The sequence below is a fragment of the Corvus kubaryi genome, unplaced genomic scaffold, assembly GCF_017639235.1.
Source record: "Corvus kubaryi isolate FWS band 111438036 unplaced genomic scaffold, C.kubaryi_AGA036_p1.0 37133, whole genome shotgun sequence".
In the NCBI taxonomy this organism is placed as follows: domain Eukaryota; kingdom Metazoa; phylum Chordata; class Aves; order Passeriformes; family Corvidae; genus Corvus; species Corvus kubaryi.
In genome coordinates this window covers 512767-527514 of record NW_024581034.1, presented here as the reverse complement: position 1 = coordinate 527514, position 14748 = coordinate 512767, and the positions used below count along the sequence as shown (strand labels likewise).

At 42.1% G+C, this 14748-nt stretch overlaps 1 protein-coding gene across 2 annotated transcripts in view; it reads right to left on the bottom strand.

Annotated features, from left to right (window-relative positions):
• Positions 1 to 1737: 1737 nt before the first annotated feature.
• Positions 1738 to 14748, bottom strand: part of DYRK1A (dual specificity tyrosine phosphorylation regulated kinase 1A) — a 70117-nt gene continuing 57106 nt past the window's right edge. For both annotated transcript variants that reach the window (XM_042021317.1, XM_042021316.1), the window contains exons 4-12: positions 12091 to 12183; positions 10983 to 11171; positions 10184 to 10331; positions 8716 to 9002; positions 7468 to 7614; positions 7018 to 7158; positions 6465 to 6771; positions 5870 to 5994; positions 1738 to 5199 (exon numbers count right to left, since the gene is read on the bottom strand). In XM_042021317.1, coding sequence (XP_041877251.1) covers positions 4576 to 5199; positions 5870 to 5994; positions 6465 to 6771; positions 7018 to 7158; positions 7468 to 7614; positions 8716 to 9002; positions 10184 to 10331; positions 10983 to 11171; positions 12091 to 12183 — 2061 coding nt within the window. In that variant the 3' untranslated portion in view covers positions 1738 to 4575. The remainder of the gene's footprint in view (positions 5200 to 5869; positions 5995 to 6464; positions 6772 to 7017; positions 7159 to 7467; positions 7615 to 8715; positions 9003 to 10183; positions 10332 to 10982; positions 11172 to 12090; positions 12184 to 14748) is intronic.

The following is a 14748-nucleotide window of genomic DNA, read 5'->3' as shown; positions in this document are numbered from 1 at the left end:
TTGTCCCCAGCCCAGAGCACTGAGTGCCACCTCCAGCCCTTCCTGGGACACCTCCAGGGATGGGCACTCCAAACCTCCCTGGGCAGCTCCTGCCAAGGCCTGACCTCCCTTTCCATGGGGAAATTCCTGCTGCTGTCCACCCTGAGCCTGCCCTGGCCCAGCCTGAGGCCGTTCCCTCTCCTCCTGTCCCTGTTCCCTGGCAGCAGAGCCCGACCCCCCCGGCTGCCCCCTCCTGTCAGGGACTTGTGCAGAGCCACAAGGTCCCCCCTGAGAGAATTCCAATAAATAAATTATCCAAAAGTCAGCCTAACACAATCCACCCTCAGGAGATTAACTCTCACAGTAACTCTACTCTGCAGCCACTTCCCCATGGAATTTTGACCAGAAAGACACTTCCTTTCCATCCACAAGTTCCAGACTGATCCTACTGGGATGCATTTGTTCTAAAAACCAACACAACACATTCTGTGTGACCAGGCTGGAGTTCTCACTCACTCCCTCATTAAAAAGGATGTTCCTGATGGGTTTCAACGGGAATTCTTCCACAGAGGATCTTCAAGTCTTTTTTTCAGTTGTCCAGAATAAAATGCAAGCACATAGATGGTGTGATGAAGACAGGGATGGCAGAGTGATAAGCAATGGAGATGAGTCACATTTCCAGGTGAATCCAACCCTTCTGGCATCCAGGCCCCTCCAGACACCACTGTACTTACGGGATGGAAGCCTAAATCCTGGCAGAGCAGCCATTCCCAAAGGACTGAGCAATCAGGATGGAGAATCATCTAAATTTACAATCTTTTAATGCAAAGAACTGAGACTGAAAGGTTGAAAACTGCAATCCTTGGAGGGATAAACAGACAAGGAACTGAGTGAGAGGTTCAAGGATGTACCTGCACCTCCCTGCCTGCACACAGCAGGACTGGCACCAATCCCAGGGGCTGTGTGCAGCAATTCCAGCTTTTAGAATGGGTTTGAAAACACCTGAAGTTCCAGAAGAGCCGTAAGAGCTTTACAGTTAACATATTCTGACCTGGAATAGTTTCAAACTGGAGTTGTTACCCATCGTTCTGCCAGGCTCTGGCGGCCACCAGCTGTAACTAAACAGTCCTAGAACCAAAGGAGGGCTGGGAGCATGGAAATAACCTGGCTGAATCACTCCAGAGACACGGAAAAGTCCTCCCACTTGGCAGAATCTAGAGGAAAATCAGCTTTTTCAGAACTATGTCCTACTGCACCCAAAGACAGGGAGCTGGTGATGCAGGAGGATCTAGGCTGGGTTCTAGGGATGATGGCATGCCAGTCCCAAAATCCCATTCCATGGCCTCAAAACCAGCTCGTCTGGGATAAGGAGGAAGCTGCAGAGCACATAAGAACACTCAGACTAACAGATGAGGATTAAAGAACTCAAACTACAAGCACAGTCCATGAGAACCAAGCAGAGCTGTGTTCACACATCAGGGATTTGCAGACCTTGCTGGTTTTCAATTAAAAACTCCAAATTAGCTGTTACGCCTCCAACTTTTACTGTCATATTTTTAAGTCTGTTGCAATGTATCTGCTATTTACATATTATAGTATAATTATACCTACCATACCATGGCTTGGAGTAGGTTAATTGCATAGGAAGATTTACTACGTTTACATTTTTTTTTGTTGTTTGGTTTTGGTTTTTTCCTTAAATTACTTTTTTTTTTTCTCTCCCTTTTTTTTTCTTTTTAAAAAGCACAGTAAAGAGTCTGAGGACAAATTATTCAACTGTTTATCATACATAAGACTGCATGACTATAATACAAAGGGCTTGTCTTTTCATTTAACGTTACAATATACACAGCAAGTCCGGACTAGATCTTACAATCTGAACACAGGTATTTAACCTTTTCCATGCTGTTTATGTTTACAATGCACAGAAGTCCTGTAACCAAACTGTGTAGTAAAGCACACAAAACTGGACTGTAACATAACACAGTATGCAGAAGCACTGGATTTTATGATGGTTTTTTTTTTGTTTTTTCTTCTTGATGTAGAGGTTATTTCTTTGAACTGCTTTAGGTTTGGTGGGGGTTTTTTTTGGCGCTTGCTAAGGGGTGGCAACCGGCGCGCACGGTGTTACCCAGATTCCATATTACCCTTAGATTCCTAGACAGCAGTAAGAACTGGATTCCTTTTTTTATATTGCTAAACTCAGCATCCTTTTCTAAGGTGACAGCCTTCCAAATCCTGTAAACTTCTCTGAATTACTGAGCTTTGAAAGAAAACCAAAAAATAAAAGAAAAAAAGCAGGGGGGGGAAAAAAAATCAATCCACTTTCATCCACAGGGTTGATGTGTCGGTACAAAAAGAAATATTTGATTAAGAGAACCATGATTTACAAAAAAATGATAATCCCAAGGATTCGTTCCCATTTACATGGTAGTCAGCTGCTGTGTTGCCACTGCGAGTATAAAAAATTCCACCTTTCCGGCTGAAAAAATCGACTTGGCCGCATGGAATTGACCATTTGCTGCTAAAATTAACTTTTCCAAGGGCTTACTGGCAGAGGTAGATCACTGCTTCTGTAAGAGAGGATGGGCAACACTGTTCATCTGGGATGGGCAATCAAGGAATTCACCTTCATTCTTTCACCAAGGGGGTTTTTTTTTCTCACGCAGCTTTCGGGTTTGTTTTTTTTCCTTTTCCCACAAAAAAAAAAGATCTCTTGGATGGGCCCATAAATTTTGCAACTGCCAAGCTGACTGTGTTATATTAAGGCAGCGTTACCCAAAAATTAGGCACCTGTTAAATACAGCCTGCTAACCTCAGGTCTCCCGTGAGGGTTTTGCTTTACTCAGCCTATTATTTTTGGACCTGTTTCATGCAATCAAGGTCTTGCCTTCAAGTTTACAATTATGTTAATAAGGAATACAAGAATCAACTGCTGGTTTCATAGCTTCTGGATCTAGTGTCCCTTTTAACCTTCAGAAGCCTGAACACATTGATAATGTAACAGATGTTATAGTCTCCAAGTAGATGTCAATCTATTATCTTCAGTACACAGATTGCTGTAAATGTATTGGCTATGAATTCAACAACAGTTCCAGTTTTGTTTAAGCAATAGTACAGCCATAATTTTTCAACTGACATTTAAAAATGGTCTAGTTACACCTTGTGTCAAAGTGCAGAACTGCTACATTATTGGTTACAGACATCTATGTGCTATAAAAACAGCTTTGGTACAATAAATTATCAAAAAAGAAAATAAATTTTTGTAAAATTCACAGCATAATTGTGAGGCAAAAAAGCAGTCACATAAAATTCTGCATTTTTTTTTTTTTAAAAATGTTCAGGATGAACAGAAGACGTCTTTGTGCAGAAGTAATGGTGGAGAAAACCACGTGCCGAGAAAAAGCAAAAGAAAAAAGTAAAAAGCAGGAAGGGACACAGTTGTAGCTATTTCCATCAAACGCAAACCACTACTCCTGTGACCTTCAACCAATAAGGAAGTCAACTTTATGACACACGCAAAGTGACCTTGCAATACCTTACAATAAGTGGGTCACAAAAGTCTATTTTTAAAAGAAAGGCCTCTTGAATTACCCATTCTCTGTGTTTTCAGCATTAAGGACTGTCTGCAAAAGCATGTCCAAAAGTGATTGCATCTGAAATGGTAGGCTCTTCTAACTTAAGAGTCCAAATCCATAAGGCCAAAGGTTATCCCAAAGACCACCACTTAGACCTCCCCAGGACTGGCCAGGACCGACCCGTTGATTGCTTCTCAGTGCACCTCAGTTATGAAACCAGTCAGATTTCCATCCTAACTGCCCGTGGGCTCCAAAAGGTGGCACCCACAGAATTCCCATCACAATTGCTGCTTTGATCCTCAGTAGATTCAGAAAAGGAGAGTTCTGCTCACCGCCACTTCGCATGCTCAATGTGCCTCACAAACTCCGTCACAACCGTCCCTTTTTACAGCTGAAGAATAATATATTTGTGTAATCTGAAGGTCCCTCTTTCTTACAGTACTGCATTTCTGTGCCCATGGTTGTTTGGGGAACTAAAAAAAATATATATATTACTCACTCCCCCTCCCACCCCAAAAACTTCAAAGGGCCTTTTTTTAGAAATCATGTGCAATGCCTTTAAAAAGAAACTAGCTTGCAACTATGACTAACATTTGAACAATAACCCCTGCTGAATAAGAGCAAAAAAAAAAAAAAAATTAAAAAAAAAAAAAAAAAACAAAAAAAAACCAAAACCCCGCCCCAAAAAAACCAAACTATGACTAGGTTGTGGCAAGTTAAAATGGGGGAAGCAAAAGGTGAACACCACTAAGCTATCCGTTAAGGTGGGTCCAGACATGGCTCTTAAAAAAAAAACCAACCAAAAAACCTCCCCCCAGCAAAAAACCAACAACAACAAAAAAAAAAAACTTCATTGTCCCTTTGCAATCTTTTCAAGTTTAAAAAAATAGTCAACTTTGCCCTCCTGTAGCGGTTCAGTGAGTTTATCTCCTTCTGATTCAAGCAGCTTTGCACTTTGTTTTTGGAAAAACACCACTTCTATAAAAACACACAAGAAACAAACTTAGTTTCAGTTTAGTCACGAGCTAGCCACAGGACTTTGCTGAACACAAACTCCTGTCATGGGAGACTCTTCTCTATCAATGCCTTGCCTCATGGCAAGGTGTCCTTCAGTCATGTAATGAGCAGGACCTGTATTAGCAGAAAACTGGTACGTGGGATGTCCAGCTATGCCAGTTTCTTGGCGCGGATTAGAGTAGACTGTTAAATTCATGTCCATAGCTCCGTTCTGTCCAAAGTCCAAGGTATTAGCAGCCACTGGGCGGTTCTGATAGGCCTGATTGCCTTGGTTACCAGTAGAGGAGGAAGATGTAGAGGAAGAAGTAGTTGAGGAAGACAGGGATGTCATGGAGTGGTGACTGTGGCCCACCTCCATAGAATCCTGGGTGGAGGAGCTGTTTGTTGGAGAATTGTAGACTCTCGGCCTGGTCCGGCTGCCCAAGGCTTGCTGTCCATGGTGGTGGTGGTGGTGGTGGTGATGGTGGTGGTGGTGGGAGCTGTTGCCGTGGTGATGGTGTAATGCATTCTGTTGTTGAGGGTTTACATGGAAGGTGGTTTCTTGAACCGGGTGGTTCTCGACAGTGACCTGGGTGGGAGCTTCGGTGGCTGTCCAACCGATCGGAGGAGGAAACTGTTGTCGAACCTGCGGTCAGGAGCAAAGTTACAATTAAAATGCTGACTCAAAGCTGTGATTTCACTGAATCAGAGAATCATAAAGGTTGGAAAATACTTCCAAGAGCATCCAGTCCAACCTTTGACCACCCTGTCAACTGAGTGTCACATCCAGTTGGTTCTCGAACAATACATGAGAGATTAAGTTATTCGTTATTTTGAAATGTTACCCAGGCCTTGCAGTTGCACAATTTTTCTAGAAATGCAGGCATGTAGTTAAGAGTCATTTCCAATAGTTTTCTATATTTGCCTTAAGAAAAATGAATGCACATCCTGGATGTTTTTCTCAAACAATTTAAGAAAGTCTGGTAAGTGACTCGGCTGTCAAAATTATAGGAGCAGCTTTACATTACAGTAATAATAACAGCATTTGTACAACACTTAGAAAAATAAAGCCCTGACCTCTGGCTGAGGAGCCTGGAGACAATAAGCAAAGCAAATTAAATTAAAATGTTGTAGCTCATACCTTGAAAGGTGCCAACAGCATTAGAGGAACCTCTGGAACAACACAGCTGATTAAAGGTTACTAAATGAGCAAAATCTATCTCCACACCAATTTATAGTTACATTTATAGGGGGGATTGACAGTTTTATCTGTTGTATGCTAAGATATCACTGCCTCAGCCCCACTGGAGCATTACCTGTGGGCTGTGTGTTTCACAGTCCATAGCTTGAACAGCAGCAGTGAAGTGCCCACCACTGTGTCGATGCTGGTGTGTGGGGTCCGACCGCGCCCTCCCGCTGTTGCTCGTGCCGGAAGATCCACCTGGAAAACCCCAACATGACAATAACTAAAGGGACAAGGAATTTACAGCTATGAAACAATGGCAGCATCAAGATTTATGAAGTGCTGCAAGGGAAAAGTATAAGATCTGTGGTAATCACTCACATTTTTGCTCATCTAGTTGGGTTTTGGGGTTTTTCTGTTTACCTGCTCCAGCTGATTAAAATAATTGTTTAGTGATCATGATTGATACATTTTTTAACAGGAGAGGAAAAAAAAAATCAACATTTCACAGAATCATGAAATATTCTGAGTTGGAAGGGACCCACAAGGATCATCCAGTCCAACTGCACAGACCCCCCACCAATCCCAGCCTGGGCATCCCTGGCAGCGCTGTCCAAACGCTCCTGGAGCTCTGGCAGCCTCGGGGCCGTGCCCATTCCCTGGGGAGCCTGGGCAGTGCCCAACATTAGAAAGCAGAATTTTGTCACCTGTTCATGACCAAAACCCACCTGAGCTTGAAGATGTACTAGAGGTGGTTCCTGAAGACTGGGACTGCTCCATGGCAGGACTCGTGGACACGCTGTTACTCGTGTTGGTACCTTCGTCCGCTGTTTTCTTGAAGAAACTGTGCTGCAGGGCGTAGTAGGGCTGGATTCGTGTCTTGGGGTCATAGTCAAGCATCCTTAAGATGAGGTCTTTGAACTTCAAGTAGTCAGCTACAGTATGACCTGACTCCCCAGCACGGCGCCCACCCGGTCCTCCTGTCTCAACTCCCAGGATATTGTGGAGTTTGCGAGTTGCCGGTGGTTTGTATTCCTGTGGGAAGGGAGGAATTGCTTGGAATCAACGGGTGAAGCCTTGGGTGTGCACAGATTCTATATCAAAAGTCAAATCAAGTAAGGAAACTATTCAACACTAAAGGAAATGTTATTTAATTGACAAGATAGAATGCTAACAAACAACAAAGCTGCATTTTCAGTAAGACAAGATGTAAAACAAAGTAACAACTCACCATTTTATGTATTTTGATATATATATTATCATCCTAATTATTTAACCTACCCTTTTTCCATCTTTGGTCTTCTTCAAGTTCCAAGTGCTATCTGGCAACTTCTCAAAGAACTTTCTTGCTTTGGGTGCTTGGTCGAGGATGTGGGTTGGTGGTATCCCCAAAACTTCCACTATTTTATTCATCTGATCCACCTGTCCCAAATAAAATGTGTTTGTGAAGGACAAGTGACAGCCAGCCCAGCTGGGGCACAAATGTCAGCAACTCACACAAGTTCTAAATTAATTAATTTAAGAAAAACTTAATATGTACAAAACAAGGAGTAAGAGGGAGACACAGAAAATTATGAACAGGCAATTTTGTGTCCTGACAAAAGTAATGATATTGATGTTTAATCCTTTCAGAATTATCAGACTTCCCTCATTTATGCATTCCAATTAAACAGATGAAAATCACGATGGTAATTAACAAGAGAAAAACCCAATTACTGGTACATAACTTACCTCATTTGCCCCACTAAAGAGAGGCTCTCCAGTGTGCATCTCGACTAAAATACACCCAAGGGACCACATATCAATTGCAAGGTCATAAGGCATTCCCAGTAGCACCTCTGGTGATCGATAAAAACGACTCTGGATATATTGGTATATCTGGAATAAAAGCATCTCAAGGTCACAATCACACACAGCATCCAAAGGGAAAGAATGACAATTCCACGTGACAAAACACAACTGCCATAAACATTTCGGTGGAGGAAAAGACAAGGTATCAGAGATACTAAAATCTACACATTCATGACAGTAATAAAAATATCTTAATTGTTGATTTTTAGGAAAATATTATGCTCACAAAAAAAAAAGCAGGAAGTTCAGCAATGTTTTTGTAATTGTGATTCTTAACACTTCAAAATTATCCTATTATTGATGAATAATGGATTTGGATAAATAATCCAGATGTGATCTCACCTCTCGCTGTCTGCCTTCAGCCCTTCCTTTTAGTTTATAGCAAAAAGTCCTTTTATACATCTAAATCTGTGTCTCATTGCTGCTTTCAATACAATATTCAATAGTGTGATCTGCTTTTCCTAAGTTCATTATGGGAAAAAGCAATGGGGTGCTACTGGCCAGTCCCAACTCCTCAAGAGAGAAGTGGGGCACTTTTGGTGAAGTTAGTTCCTGACTTCCTGAATTCTTTTCCTAATGATCCAAACTGCAGTGTCACTAATTGTGAACAGGGGGCATGCTAAAGGAGTGCTCGTGGAAGGAAGAGTTAGGTGGAATAAGATAATAATAAAGGAGTATTTTATTAATTAGTACTGCAGATTTCTACAACCAAGTGTTGATACATTCTCTACTGACAAGGCACAAAAACACAGCCAAGAAGAAATAAAAACCATGGAAAATTTATCATGTGGTGGATTTTTATCTACTGGGGCACTAAAGGGAAGTGGTGGAGTGTCAAAGTGTTCAAAGAATGTGTGGATGTGGCACTTGAGGACTTGGTTTAGTGGTGAATGTGGTGCTGCTGGTTCATGGCTGGACTTGATCTCAAAGGTCTTTTCCAACCTTGACAACTCTGCGATTCTGAAACTCACATTTAAAGCTCTTGTGGACCGTGGATCCCTACTTAAATTATTGTTTTAAAATCACCATGAATGAAGTTCCAATGAGCTAGATGAGTACTATGACTTAAAAATCTCGCATTTTCCAGCAGCACGAACAGAATTTTCGCCGATTTTCCCCCAAACTCACCCTCTGCCCAAGCTGACACGAACTGCCAAAATCCACAATCTTGATGGCGCTCCTTTTGGGGTTGCAGAGCAGGATGTTCTCTGGTTTTAGGTCACAGTGAATGATGCTGAGCTCGGGGGTGGCCAGGAAGAGCAGGGCCGTGCACATCTGCTGCGCGAACTTGCGCGTCAGGTTGAGGGACACGCCGCGGAAGTTGGTGTTCCTCAGCAGGTCGTACAGGTTGTAGGACAGCATCTCAAACACCAAGCACAGGTGGTTCCTGAACATGAAGTGGCGCTTCAAATGCACTGGGGAAAAGGGGAAAATATCACTAACGAACGCTAAGAATTATGGGTTAATTACAGCAGAGTACGTAGGAAGCAGGACTATCATTAAATAATAGAGCATCATTTATTTTTTCCTAGTTCTGTCTTATTTACAAAATATTTCTGCCATGCTTGGAGGACAAGAGGACATTTTACACATCCTCAGGTGCACCTCAGTAAAAAACTGCAAAAACTTGTGGAATCTTTTAAGTATTTCAAGCAATGTGTGAAATAAGAGCATTTTTTTTTCCTAGTTCTGTGTTATTAACAAAATATTTCTGCCATGCCTGGGGTACAGGGGGGCATTTTACACATCCTCAGTAAAGCTGCATTAACCAAAACCTTATGAAATGATAAGATTACCAAAATAAGTTATCACTCCCTTACATTGACAGAGGAAATATTTAATAGTGAGAATAATTTAAAATACACAATGACATCAAGGCAATTAATAAGCTGTGACTTCAGTTGATTACTTGAATTAATAAAACTGATGGATATCCCATAGGAATTGGATTTCCTATTCATTTTCTTCAGGTACAATGTCAGTTTATGAAAGGAACCAATCCAAGTCTTTTTTTTCATTAAATAAGTGAAATATTTATCACGTTGCTCTGTTCAGAGGCCAGCAGGGTTTGCCATTGTCAAACCTTCAGGCTGCCACAAGAAAATTGAAATAGGAAAAACATTCCAGAGAAAAAGCAGCACTCTCCCCTTTCTGGCAGAATAAAATCTTGAATATGAGCACCATGAGAATTCAGACTTTTAATTAAGGTGGATTTTTGGTCAACAAATCCATGGATTTGTTTTCTCTGTTATCCCAGACCAGTTCCTTCTGTGTCCTTTACAACTTACCTGAGATGCAACCTTCTGCTCCCACCCTGCTGCCATTTCCTGCCACACATCCTTGTCCAAATTCCTGTTCTCTCACCTTTGGAACTCTCCTCCCACCATTCCATGTCCTGGTGGGCTTCCTACACTTGATTCCAACTCCTCCCCACCCTACCTGAGCTCGCTGGACCCACCAGCTTGGCAAGAACCACCAAATATCATCACAAATGTTCCCAAATAGATGTGGAAATCAGCTGAAAGCAGCCTAAGCTCTACAGCAAGATCTAAACCATTCACAATAAAATAAAAATAAAGAAGAATTATTTCCATACCTATGTAGTACTTCATCTCAGTGTCATGTTTGTTCATCAGCTCGAGCAGTCTCACTTCAATCTGGGCCTGGTTTAAGAAAGCCTTCTTGTTTTTGATGATTTTGATGGCCACCCACTCCTGCTCCACTCGGTCATAAGCCTTCACAACCTGCAGGAGAAGCCAAATCCATCAGGAAACTCCCTCCAATTTTCAAAAAAACCCACCCAAACTCCCTTTCTCACCTTTCTGAATTCGGAGGAAATGTTCTCCTTTTTAACTCTATACAGCAATAAAGCTACAACTGACTGTGTGATGTTTATTGCAGCAATGTCACTTTATATGCAAATAAAATTATCTAAACCAACACTGTAAAAGGACTGCTAAGTCTGAGAAAAACTAAAAACTACAAAATAAAAGCTCCATCCTCCTTCCACCCTTGGCTAAAGCTGCAACCAGTCAAAACAAATGTTGCTAATGACATTTATAAGAGGTAAGATCCAGCACTAATTATTGTTTTAATTTAAAAACCCTGTTCCAACTAAAAAGCTAACTCAAACCAAAACTAAACTCAAGCTAAAAATGTGAACTGATGGCAAAAGGTGGAGGACTTCTCATTATAAAATGCAACACACACTGAAACATAATTAAAAGTTTTCTGTAGTAACATGAAATAGCACAAAAATATGTGTCTGAACAGGAACTCAGGATAACAGGACTGAGAAAAAAGAGTTTTAATTTCAAAATGAAACAGCAATAGCACTTCCAATTAAATACAAATGTGATCCACATAAATTACATAAATACATAATGAGCCATTACCTGTCCAAAGGATCCTTTGCCTATTAAAGAGTCGATTTCATAGCGGTCCATCCACTTCTCCCCATTTTTCACGATGTAGTCGTAGTTGTCATCATCATAACCATCATTGTAAACTTTCCTCTCCTTTTTGTGACTGGAATCATCTCCCTGGCCCTGCTGATGCCGCCGTTTTTTTTTTGCATAGTAAACCTGGAGGGGAAAAGGAGCTTCCTTAAGAGCCCTGCTTAGAACAGCAGCTCAAGGAAGAGGAGAAGCAACTTTTATTCAGCATCCTGTGGCTTTAAAGTCAACTTCTCCAAGTGGAAAACCAAGCAATCCTCTCCTCCTATTGCTCTGTTTGAAGTCAGGCCATTATTCCAAAGGGAAGTCTGGGTGAATAATTGAAGAACTGGGAAAGCAGAGCTAAAGGAATGTACTGACACTAATAAATAATAGTAATAACACTGATCAGTGTACTAACACTAATAAATAATAATAATAATAGTAATAATAACAACACTAATAAATGCAGTAACACTGATCTCTGGAGCAGGTGCAAAAGGAACAGATGCATCCCAGCACACGGTGCACACAGCAAAACTCAAAATGCTAAGGAGCCTGGAAACAAGAATTATCATTTGATCTTCCCACAAGACTGGGAAAGAATTCCAAGGAAGTCATTAATCACCATAAAAATCCCTTCACATTCCCCATAATTGTCGAAGTTTGAAACCAACTGATGCTTTCCTGTATCAACCACAACAATTTTACATTTGTCAATAATATTGAAATAATTCAGGGAAAACACTTCAGCACTTTCCTTAAAAGATCTTAGAAATATTAATAAAGTTTTATTGAGCTCAAAGTGTGCTTGCGGCACTCAGGTTTCCTCGTCCTGCAAGCTCAACATTTGTTTATAAAACAACAGAAAATAAATCCCAGCATAAGAGAGTTCCTGTGTGCTGGACAGAAAGCAGGACCATGACACCCATGACTTCAAACAAGATGTGAACAACTGAGAAAAAACTTGATTTTTTGGATCTCTTGATGAGATTATTCGTAGAAAATACATTTAAATCATGTATTGTAACAAACATCAGTGCACATTAAAGACATCTGGAGCCATTACCTCATTAATATGCTTGTATGTTTTGATCAAATCTACGGAGAGTTTCCTCAATGGAGCAGTGGCTGGATCACGAAAAGTTTGGGGCATCCGCCTCTGGAATAGGAACATGGCAGAAATCAGAACAAAAACCAGGAATTTAACAGTATAGTTACTAAATCAAATTGTGATATTCCTCACAGAAGTGAGTTCTTTAAATGCAAGGAGGTTTTTTTAACTGGTAATAAAAAACCCCCACACCTAGTTTAGTTAAGTTACTTTTTAATATATTAATAATTTTTAATATATTAATTATTTTTTTAAAAGGAGTAAATTCCAAGATTCCTACTCTCCTCCCACTACACCCAACAGGTTTCATCGAAATCTCCTCTCATAACAAAGACTCTCCTCCATCACTCCTCCACCTCAGGGCTGACTCATGGATTGTCACCATATTTAAGGTACAGTTCCAAAGGAACTTTACAGGAGGTTCCAACGGAAGTTCACAGGAACTGCTGGAGAACTGGGCCAGCTCAAAACATTTAACTGCATTAAGTTCCAAAAAAAACCAAAATCCAGGACTACCTAGAGACAAACCATCTCCAAAGGCCCAGTACTGCTGCCCTGCTGGACAAACTCTGGGAATTCCCTGTCCCACCCAACCAGAGCCCAAAAAAGGAGTTTGGAGAGTGGCCAGTCCTTCAGTCTGCTCCTCTCTCCATCCCCTCACACAGGTGGCTCTGGAATATCCCCAGGGAGGAGACCCCAGAGCCTCTGTGGCCAATCTGCTCAGGGCTGGCCCTGCCCAGGGCAGCAGTTCTGCCTCCTGTGCAGGGCAATTGCCGGGCTCAGGCCCTGCCCGTGGCTCTGGTGCCGCTGCCGGGCCCCGGAGCAGAGCCCGGGCCCTGCCCTGAGCCCTCCCTGCAGCCAGGGACAGCCAGGGCTGAGGGCCCCTCTCAGCTGGGGCTCCTCTCGAGGCTGAGCAGCCCCGGCTCCCTCAGCCTGTGCTGGGCACGGAGCTGCTCCAGGCCCTTCCTCAGCTGCGCAGCCTCCGCCGGCCCCGCTCCAGGAGCTCCCTGGCCCTGCTGGGCTGAGGAGCCAGAGCTGGGCACGGCACCCCAGAGGTGCCTCCAGGGCTGGGCACAGGGGCAGGATAACCCTGACCTGCTGGGAATGCTCTTCCCACTGCACCCCAGAGCACCACTGGCCTTCCTGTCCCCCAGGACACTCTGCTGGCTCAGGGACAGCTCACTGTCCCCCAGGTCCTTCCCCAGCAGGTCACCCCCAGCCTGTGCTGCTGCCTGGGGTTGTTCCCTGCCAGGAGCAGGACAGAAAACCTCAGGGTGAGTTTAAGCAATTCCATTGGAGAAAAGCTTGTTCCATGTATGTTTTCCACCAGTATTACTTAACTAATAAATGAGCTGGAAAAGTCTAACTGCTCCTCTATTTTTTATAGGATAACTTAATACTTATAATGGTTGCTGTACAAATAACTCTTTTTTTTTTTTTTCTCCTCAATGACAAAATAAAAAGAATCACATCAAAGTAACCCAAAAAAGAAATTATAGAGAGTTTGTGCTTCTGAAACTGAACCTGCACTGAGGTACCTGAGGGACCACCCTGGAAAGCCAAACTCCCCTTCTCCTCCTGTGTGGGCAGGGGTAAAGACATTAATTCTATTTTATTACAAGGACAAGCACTTTGTAAACATCAGGAAACTGTTGGAAAGTTTCCTAAACAAACTATCAGACATTTACAAAACATTTTTGTTTCTTCCTTTCATCTGGCAAACAAATGTGGCCCATGAAATAAACCCCACCTAAAGAGGATCTCTTTTCGTTCCCTCCCACAGCTCTGAGCAGCAGCAAGTCCTGATCCAGCTGTCACTCTTACAGCTCTTCAAATCCAAGGATTTCCTTCAAATTCCTTAATCTGACTTAAAGAAGGTACTGGAATATGGGAACACTGGTGGGTTTTGCTGGTAAAAGAAACCAGGGTGTGGCACAGGAATATCAGGAATATTGGCAGGGCCCCGTCTCTGTCCTGGGCTGGATCATCAGCACAGGGACTTAAGTTCTGAGGGAAGAGTCTCAATATGGAAGAATTCCATAGTTCAGACCAATTATTCCCACAAAAAATTGCTCTAATTTGGAAAGGGAGTTTGTAGGACAAGTCTTCATATTTGTTTTCTACTTTGTAAGTCAAATTTTCTTGCTTACTTCAAAAATAAAAACCTAATTTCTCCTCTGAAATAAATAGCCTGATGAAAAAAAAATTATAATCTGATTTGCTGCCATTCCCTAATTGTAAATTAAATTCTGCAGACTACTGCAGCCAGTCCCTTATTTAAAAACTGCATTTTGGCAGTCACACATCTCTGGGCACACTCTTGAACCTGTATGAACCTTTGCACAAGTTCTGTTTTGCTCTCCTGGGTTCATAAAGTTTTGGGTTGATTTTTTTTCCTCACACTTTTATATCGAAAAATTTTTAATATTCTCTTCTGTTTCCCAGAGAGATTCTTACTCCCTTCTTCCTGATGATGGAAGACTGTGGAACAAAGTGGTCTTTATCCATTTTATACAATCTGGAATTCTTTATTGTTGGGGTAACACTGATTCCTGTCTTGGCTTCAAGGAATGCTCAAGCACCAAAGGAAAAAAGGGAAGGGGAAGGGGAAGG